The 10,165-nt window shown below is 38.8% G+C and overlaps 1 protein-coding gene across 6 annotated transcripts in view; it reads left to right on the top strand.

The window, feature by feature from the left end:
• The window catches only part of VPS13D (vacuolar protein sorting 13 homolog D), a 323,690-nt gene that overhangs the window by 186,370 nt on the left and 127,155 nt on the right, over nt 1–10,165 (top strand). For all 6 annotated transcript variants that reach the window (XM_006145295.3, XM_006145292.3, XM_027770624.1 and 3 more), the window contains 3 exons: nt 4,843–4,992; nt 6,006–6,102; nt 8,547–8,695. In XM_006145295.3, the coding sequence (XP_006145357.1) occupies nt 4,843–4,992; nt 6,006–6,102; nt 8,547–8,695 (396 nt within the window). The remainder of the gene's footprint in view (nt 1–4,842; nt 4,993–6,005; nt 6,103–8,546; nt 8,696–10,165) is intronic.

Below are 10,165 nucleotides of genomic sequence, written 5' to 3'. Positions count from 1 at the left end.
GGAGTGCTATGTCAGGAAAATTAAATGTAGTCACACAGAAATAAGAGTTCAGAAACTAAGAAAATGGCCAACTTAATCGTAGGGACAAGTGTGGAGAATATCCTAGAATTCAATCGGGGAGATCAAACCACAACAGAAGATAAAGTGTATGAGACTAAACTGGTGAAATAGCATTCTGTGACTTTTGACTAAAATATTGCTGCTTTTCTTCTAGGCTTTGTTGTCCAGTTTTAAGAGTTTTTGTCCTGTCTTGAGCTGTCAATAGGTTCATGTACCTACTATTTGAACAGAATACTAACCTGTTTCCAGGTTTTAAGTTTTAAGCAAATTTCCTTACCAATTCAAAACTGCTTTTCTTGAAATTACCAGCTGAACTTGCTATTGAAAGTAGTTAGATTATTTAAGAAATTATGTGATCAATAAAATGTGAGGGGAAAGGAATGGAAGAAACTGTAGACACCAGAGATAGTGTGAAAAGAGAGTGAGAAAGGGCAGAGGGCCAGACATAGGGGTAAATATAAATAAATAAATAAATAAATATATAAATGGAAAATTATTAATGATAACATACATGATTAAGCCACTATGGAGTATATTCTGGATGGAAGACCACTTTTTGTATGCTGTGACGATGATTAGGGGATAATGTAAATTAATTAATTAATGAAAAAAGTTTCAGAAAAAACACAAAAACTATTTTTCTTGAAAGTAAAAAAAAATGTACATTTGATGATTGCAGTAAGCTATATAGCCCCAGCTAGGTACTACTTTATAGTATGTTCATTCTACTCACTGAGGTTTATGCCCAAAGTCAGACTTGTATTCATGGATATGTATATATCAGCTGCGCTTGCTATTGGAAGTATTTATATTAATTAAATTCATTAGTGAATAACTAAAATTGGGGGGAAAGGCATCGAAAGCAACCATGGATACCAGAAACAGTGTAGGAGGAGGGTGGGACATGGCAGAGGGTGAGAGAGAGGGAATCAAGGATGGCAAAAGTGACAAAATATACAGGAAACAAGAAATGGAAAATTAACTGTTGACAATAAACACATATGTTGATGTGCTTGATTGAGCCAATATACAGTGTATTCTGGATGGGAAATCTCATTTTGTTTGCTGTAATGACATATAGTGAATGAATGTAAATAAATAAATTTAAGTAAAAATAAAACATTTTTTAAAAAAGGTCTGAAAACAGTGAAAACTCAGGTATCATCTTAAGAAACTTAAAGAAAAACAAAACAAAAATAAGCAGAAGTGATTTTTTAAAATGAGAACTACTATAGAGAAAATCAGTGAAATCAAAAGTTGTTTCATTTTTTAAGATAATCAGTAAGCTCAGTAAGCCTCTAACCCGTCTGATCAGGAGAAAAAAGAGAAAATGCAAATTATCAATACCAGGAATGAGAGAGGTGCCAGATAAGCCAAATACTGACATTTCTCAGCAAATGATACCTTGAGGGAGGTCAGATTTGCTTTGACTCCACTGATGGCTGCCAGGTGTGTTTTCACTGCCACTGTTGGTTTTGAAGGTTACTGTCTAGCTGGCAAGGGGATAATGGGACTAGGACAGGTTAGAATGCAACAGAGCTCGCTGTTCTCACCGAGTTTCAGTTTGTTTTCTTGAGTCAATGCTCCTTAGATTCTTGCGAGTCTTTGCTGACTTTTCAGAGCTCTAGAAAAGCTGATTTTGATCATTGTTGGCTTAGTTCTGTTCTCATGCTGTCAACTCTGGTTTCTCTTTGTAGCCTCCTATTTGAACCTTTCTCCTTTCTAACCGTCAATGAAATTGAAATACATCCAGGAAACTGGTTCCTAGTAAACTTTTCCAAAAGAAGGATGGGAAGCCCCAAGTCTGTAGTTCTGTTCCCTAAGTGGAGAACCTGCATTTTGGCCCACTGGAGGCTATGGTGTGCCCCATGACTGGGGGCTCCTGTTCCCTCTGCAGCTCCATCCAGATTATCTATGGCAAACCTCTTTTCAGAAGAATTTTTTTCTTTTATTATTATTATTATATTACAAGTAGCAACGAATTCAGGCCAGTCATATCCCATTTGCTTGAGGACAGGTAAACATTTGTATCTTACAGCTTTTTTTCCTTGTCCCACTTTTTTGACTTTACAGAGATGATGTGAGGAGTCATTTGCTGTTCATTAGTTTACTTAATGTTTTACTTTAATTTTCAAAGTTTTTTTTTTATTGTATTCTATATTATACTTCTTGATTTGATATGTTCTCCAAATTGTAGAAAATAGGCTGATTTTTACTATGGTTACAGTGCTGTAAGAGTTTTTAAAAAATAAAAAATACAGATTCTATCCTTAGAGAGCATCAAATCTAAGTGAATAAAATTAGAGAATAAAACTAGAATTAGTAATTCTCAGTATTAGATGTGCTTGGAGAAGATATACAAAAGAAGGTAGAATAGTTGAGATCTTTATTGTCATTTCATGTTTTGGTGGAAATCGGCAATGATTCATTCATTCAATAAACTTTTACTGAATTAGCATAGACCGTATTGGCACTGTATGAGGCTCTAAAGATAACATCTATGACAAAAGTATGTGGTCCCTGCTTTCCTTGAGCTAACGGCCTAGAGAGGAAATCAGCCAATACATAAGCAAGCTAATAAATTTCATCCTGTGATCATGGCTATGCAGGAATAAAGAAGGACAGTGCTACTTTAGAGAAAGTGGCCTGGGGCCTGAGGGAGTGACAGCTAGGCTGAAACTTTGAGGAAGAGAATGAGCAAATCAATAGAGAAGGTCACTAAGGAAACTGTTGGACGATGATTCAGACTCTGAGGAAGAAGTGATAGGGAGGCTCCTCTGTTGATGACAGCGAACCTAGAGGAGAGTGGTCTGTGATGGAATTGGGAAATTTGGTGTTCTCTGTACCCTCAGGTCTTAGAGGCCATGGTGAGAAGTGTGTTTTAATCCTGAAAGGGAAGCCACTGAAGGGTATACAGGAAGGAGAGGTATGGCTTGATTTATGTTTTAAAAGATTTCTTGCTGCTTTTTAGAAAGTACATTGTAGAGGGGCAAGAATAAAAGTAGGAAAAGGTGCTGAGTCCTCATGCTTCTCCCTGAACTTTGAGAACCAACAGAAGGAAGGAAAGTCAGCACTAATCTTGCAAGATGGCTCTGCGGAAATGCACGTGAGAGTAGAATGGTCAAAGGATTGGTGCTCTTGAAATGTCTGCATTTGAATCCCACTCTTCTATTGATACTTGCTAGCTATGTGAATGCTGGCAAGTAATTTAACTTCTCTAAGCTTCTCTTTACTTGTTTGAAAAATGGGAGGAATGATACCTAGCCTTTGGGTTTGTGGTAAGGGTTATTTATATTAGGTGGTTTGTGGAAAGTACCTACCCTTTGGGCTACCCAACAGATGATCTCTTTCTTTGTCCTTCGGACCTTTGGGGTGAACCAAAGTGATGACCATTTGCTGCAGTGGGCCTCTGGCACCCACAGCCCCTGAGTGTAGGGAGTGTCCCCTGCTGTGGTGCTGATCAGGGCTGGGTGCATAAATAGGGTGATCCCCAGTGCCAGACTGCATCGTTTATTTCCCATGAAGAGAGCTGACTTCAGAACAGGGAACTGTGCCAGCTTGGTAGCCATTGGAGCTACTAGTTGTATAATTCTAATTATCTTCAAGGAATTTGGAGTGAGAGAGATATAGAGTAACATATTGTGGTTAAGAGCTCTGGCCTTCAGGTCAGACAGGACTCTTGTTCTGTGACTGACTCTTAAGCTAGGGCCTCTCTCCTCAGCTCCTCTGTCTGTAAGATGTGGTCAGTGCTCATGAGATCGGAGTGAAGACTGCAGCAAAATCCTTTGTATCACGCATGACCCTGACTTCATGGGTGTCATGTTACTTGATGTATAGAAGGGGACTAGCTTATTGCTTTCCATAAAGTACTCACCTAGTGTTTTTAAATTTAAAACATTATTTTCCATTAATTACCTTTTTAAGTTGACAGCTACAAATTGTTTATATTTATCATGTACAACATTGTTTTAAAACACATGGATGTTGCAAGTGGCTAAATTTAATTAATGAATGAATATGTGCCTTACCTCACATACTTCTCATTTTTGTGTGTGGTGAGAACTTAAAATCTACTTTCTCAGCAAAGTCCTCACCTAATAAAACATAGCTCCTGCTGTTATTACTACAGGTTGAAATTAAATCTGTAATTTGAAAAATCCAGTCTCTGAAATGCTCCAATGCCTGAAATTTTTTGAGTATCAAGACAATGCCACGAGTGGAAAATTCCACATGTGACCTCAAGTGACAGGTCATAGTCAAAACGCATATGCATAACACACCGTTCTATTCAGTCACCCTAAGGGAGGATAGATTCTTCCAGCCTCATTTAGCTGTGTTGTATCTTTTCCACACATACCCAGATTCCCCCAAGCAAGCATGCCCTCAGAAGGGTGGGTTATGCACTGAAGCATAAAAATATTATATAAAAATATCTTTGGGCTTTTTGAATAAGATGTATAGGAGACATAGATGGATTTTGTGTTTAGAGTTGGGTCCAATCTCCAAGCTACCTCATTGTGTATATGCCACTATTACAGAATCTGTGAAAAAAAATCCCAAATCTGAAACACTTCTGGCCCCAAGTATTTCAGATAAGAGCTATTCAACCTATACTACTGTTATTATTACTGGTCTTCATCGAGAATGTATTTTTCTGATGACTGAGAAAGAATAAAATGACAAAATACATTTTAAGTAACCTGCGTATTATGAAACACCCCTCAAAAGTAGACATGAAAACCCAGCAACTTTGTTTTTGTTTTTCTGTTTTTCATGCCCTAGGTGGACAATCAGCTCATTGGCACCACTCAGCCTTTCATGCTCTATGTGACCCCCCTGAGCAATGAGAATGAGGTCATCGAGACTGGCCCTGCCGTGCAAGTCAATGCAGTGAAGTTTCCCAGTAAGAGCGCACTGACCAACATCTACAAGGTGGGCTGGTGGGAGAGGCTGGTGGGGGGTCAGTGCTAGGCCAGAGGTTGATTTTTCTCTCACAGCCAGGTCTCAGAGCAACAGTGCAGGGTGTATTGGAAATCATTCTATAGAATTAAGCCACATGCAATTTAGTAGATTAAGGGAATTTATAGGAACTTTTGTTGGCATTTTTATTAGGTTGTTGGAAAAATCATGATGTATTTTTATATAGAAAAACAAAAAAAGTCATGATTTTTCTGACAACCCAATGTATATTTATAGTTGTGATTCTAGTGAACTTACAGATCAAAGTTTTATAGTTTTGAATCCATAGGGGCCAGAGTCTGTATTCATAAGAGCAAAGTTTCTGTACGAAAGCATAACATCTTCTAGATTGGTGTGAACCAGGCATGATCCAGATTTGTTACTAAAAATAGAATAAACCAGAGATATTGAAACAGGTCTGTGAGGGGTCTGCCTGGGACAGACATCCTGCTGTGTAAACTACCCACATTTTTATTTAAAGCAGGTAGTTCAAAAGTGATGAGCTCTTTCTTGGAGAAACCTCTGTGTATAGGGTAGCTATTATAGCAGCAAACTCTGGAGAAGCAAGAGCCTGCTAAAAAGTTGCTTCTCACATTTCTGGTCCTTGTCACCAGTGCTGATGGGACCAAGCCTCCATGTAGCTCTCAGTTTCTCAAGCCTATTCATGCTGCATTTCACACTAGGTTGCACTATCTAAGCACAGTGCCATAAAGTTTACCCACTACAGTGCACCTGGAACTGCATTTCCAGCTAGGAGACCCAGATACCCTGGGAACTAAACAAAAGGATGGTGAATCATCTGCTAATCACCTTTTGGAGTTTTGGGTTATTTGTAATAATGCACAGAAAAATAAGCCAAAATTATTTAGCAATATGATTACAAAATTACGTGAATAAAAAACCATGTCATGTCATTGGGGCCTTCTTAATGTCTCAGATGAAGGTTCCTTCCATCCACACTGTAATCAGGATTTCTTTGTCTCTAGCATCTGATGGTCACAGCACAGAGATTCACAGTGCAGATCGAGGAGAGGCTGCTCCTCAAGCTGCTAAGTTTCTTCGGCTACGATCAAGCAGAATCAGGTGATCTTGAGTGTTTTACTTTTCTGTCTGGAATTGGCCCATGAATTACATTTTCTAGTTTGTTTATAAAAATAAGTAACCCCCAGAATACCTGACAAGTTCCCTTTCTACTTCTTAGCCTGAGCCAGGAAGTGAAAATTTGTGTTTCAGCCATTCTCTTTTAAAATATTACTGACTGACGGAGTTATATCCGTCATCTAAGGCAGCTGCTCAGAGGGTCTTCTGGTATTCTGAAATACCCAGTGGCAAGCTGTTGAGAAGTAGTGTACTATTTCTCCTTGCTTTGCATTTCCTGATTCATCTGTTCTAGGATAGTGGAAATTATGGAAGTCATGTAACAGACATACTCAGAGCCAAGAATCAGAAATCCCTTTGGCAGTTCATTTGGTTTAGTTGAGGGGGAAAAATTGGCCTCAATTTGTTAACTTTTGATATCCATATCTTTATACATTCATGTAATTACAAAGGTTTCTATTTACCTTAATGCTCTTCTTCAGAGAGGGGAGTAAGATAACCTACTCAAAAACATAAATTTTTAACAGTACTATAGAAATAATGTAGCTGTTGTCTATTTTTAATTCTTCATCATGGCCTTTTTCTTGCTTTTAGAAGGACTGTTCTGCTTAGAAAGTCTATAATGCTCAGTCTTTTGAAGCCTAAACTAAATATTGAATCTGAAGGAATGATAAAAGACTTTTATGTTTATCTGCTCAGATTGGCTAGACAGGAAAAAAGAGTCACTGGGAAATGTGTGTACATATGTACACACACACAATGCGAGAAAAAATATGTTTTTTTCTTTTTGTCCCAGATTTAGAATTTAAACTTTAAGAGTATTTGGGATCAAGAGCAAGACACTGTCTGTTTAATGCTGTGTTTTCCACTTTGGGTTGGAACGTCAGTGTTTATTTGTATTCAGACAGCCACTTGAGAGCCTGCCTGCCAGGTATCCATTCTGTTTTGGTCCCTTCCTGCGAAGTTTAACTTTGATTGGACATGCTCTTCGTGTAAGGTGCTCTAGTAAATTTCTCCCCATGCATTATATAATGGATTTAAACTTTTGTAAAACCCTTGTCTGCCTTTCATTGGAGCATCTCCTCTCCTTTTTAAAGTATTTATGTTTCCTAAGCACAGTTAGGCAGTCTGTGTTACAATATTGTTTTTCCATAAGTAGAACTGATAATAATTTATACCAAGAATTTGTTTCACAATTAGATGAATATAAGCTGTCTGGTTTTATCTCTAAGGCTTATGAAACCAAGGGAGAAAATGCTACTCGGATGGGCAGGCAGACAGCATCAAGGGGAAGGAGCACAATGCTGTGTGTTCCTAGCCCAGGCTGATCTGTTGCACTTCATGGAAGAGCAAGTGGATAATCTGCTGTTGTCCTGTTTAATTATCTGCCATTTGGGGAAGAGGGTGCTACTTGTAGGGATGTCAGGCCTGAGCCTGATGCTTTTTCAGGAATATGGTTCATTCAGATTCATTCTTTAATTGGTCATATTATTCATTATGAATTCAAATACACTTTGCTACAAATTCTTCTTTTTATTTTTAAAAAAAGTTTGTTTCTTTCACCCCCTCCCCACCCTCACACCCCCTCCACACACACGGTACCCTTGACAGGGCTCCACCACACCCAGGAACTTCCCTCTAGTCAGCCAGGGTCATAGGCTTTTACATGCCTAGCATGTTAAGGTCGACCCCAGATCTGAACTGCAAGCCTTCCCATGTGGCACCAGCATCACAAAATGGTGCCCTGCCAACCACAGTACCATACATTTCAAATCCTTATTTAGGTACCGTGTTGTGAAATAAATTCAGATTATCTGGGTTGTGTGATAATGGCAAGAACAATAACAATTGCAGTTTCTAGAAAGCCTATTGCCAGCAAACACACCTGCACTCTTGGCCTTTCCACCTGAGTTATTTTTTCAAAGATCATATCTGCCAGATGTTATAGACTAGCAAGGTAAATTAACTTACTGGGACCAATAGATAGCTTAATGGTTATATCACTAGACTCCCACATAGTCACCCTGGTTTGAGTCCTGGACCCTGTGGCTTAAAACTCATGCCAGGCATGTGTGTGTGTGTGTGCATGCCCGAGATCCTTGGAGGAGAAGGGATTGCCATGTGACCATCCCCCCTGGGGGGTGGTTTCTTGCTTTCTGTCTCTGGCAAACATATGCACCCTATTACAAAATCTCTCTTTAAAAAAAAAAAAGTTAGCTTGTCTACTTTTTGATAAACAACACACAACATATTTGCTTCTACAAAAAAAAAATGGAATTAATATACTATACAAGTTACTGAACCTTCAAAAACTAAATTAGAAAGATGTGTGTATGTGTGTTTTTTTCTTAATCAGTTTTTTAAAGTAAATGCAAGTATTTGAATCACGAGACTAAGGAGATTCTTCTTCTTTTCTGCCTTTGTGCCAGAGGTGGAAAAATATGATGAGAACCTGCATGAGAAGACAGCTGAGCAAGGCGGAACACCAATTCGATACTACTTTGAAAATCTCAAAATCAGCATTCCCCAGATCAAGCTTAGTGTGTTCACCTCCAACAAGCTGCCCCTGGATCTTAAGGTGAGCTTAAGCCTGGATAAATCATTCAAAATGACTTTTCCTTAGAAAAGAATGAGCATATTGACTATTTTCTTCTTCCTTCCAGCATCATCATTCATAGATACTGTTACAGGTTTCCATTTTTAAAAGATATATTGATACACACACACACACACACACACACACACACACACACAATATTGGGTCATCAGGAAAGTCATGAAGTATTTTTCTGTGCAAAAATGACCTAATAATATATGTGTATATATAATAAAATATATAATATATATTCAGGTTATCTGAAATATTGTATATATATTAATTTATATACACACACATACACACATCTGGTATTTAAATATGATCTTTCTAATGATAGAGGAGTAACTAACCAAAGAGAGTAAATGCAGAGAATTGTGTAAAACACACTTGCTCTCTGTCTAGTTCTTTGGATTTCCTTAGTAAGGTAAATGCCCCCATTTTTTTTTAAGAGAGATTTTTGCTATGGGGCGCATGTGCTTGCTGGAGAGACAGAGAGACAGAAGGCAAAAAATCACCCCCCCAGGGGGCGATGGCCATGCCACAATCCCTTCTCCTCCATTCTCCTCTCAGAATTTTGGGCACTCATGAACATGCTTCGAGTCAGTTTTAAGCCACCAGGTCGGGACTCAAACTGTGGTTGACTACATGGGTGGAAGACCAGCAATGTAACCATTACGCCATCTGCTGGTTCCAAAAGCCTCTTTCTTAAGGGTATTCTCAGACTCAAAAGAAAAAACAAAACCAAGATGGCGTCTTCCTTTTGTGTCCATGACCTGTTGACTCTTTTAGTTCTGTCTGTCTCTCTTCCTACCCTTTTTTAAATGATTACCACCAGGAATGTCTATCACTTCAAGGAGGACTTAGCCACATACCCATTGCATCAGGACGTAACACTCCTGCAGACCATCTTGATACCTACTCTGTAGATACAGCCCAAGCACCATCTTCACTTTCTGCAATAAAATGTATTTTAAGTAAAGGAGAAGGCCGAGATTTAAGTCCAAGCATGACTCTAAAGTCTGTATCTTTTTCTTACTATACTGTGCTAAAACATGAGGAATCAGAGAATACCTGTGAGTCCTCAATGATGTTCTGCTTGGTAGACAGGAAATTGAAGTTCAGTGTTTTGTTACTGAAGCCTGCGTTGTTAGGAAGTGATAAGAGGGGAAGCGCAGCCAGGTGGTTGTTAGAACATCTCTTCTTAGTTTGAATCTGAATCTGCCTCAATGCAGTCTGCAGCTGTCAGGTCAAGTTCTTTCCTCTGTTGTTCTTGAAGGTGGTTATCAGGATCTCCATCTTGGGTCAGTGGGTGGCATGGTAGTTAAGGTGCCGGACTCCCACATGGCCAGCCACAGTTCAAGTCCCGGACCTGGCGACTTGCTTTCTCACTTTCCCTCCCTCTCACTCTCTCTCTTTTTCTCTGGTGAGTGCATATACCCTTTAGCAAAT

This window comes from Tupaia chinensis, unplaced genomic scaffold, assembly GCF_000334495.1.
Source record: "Tupaia chinensis unplaced genomic scaffold, TupChi_1.0 Scaffold000146_1, whole genome shotgun sequence".
Taxonomy (NCBI): Eukaryota; Metazoa; Chordata; class Mammalia; order Scandentia; family Tupaiidae; genus Tupaia; species Tupaia belangeri.
This window is presented reverse-complemented; position numbering and strand designations above follow the sequence as displayed.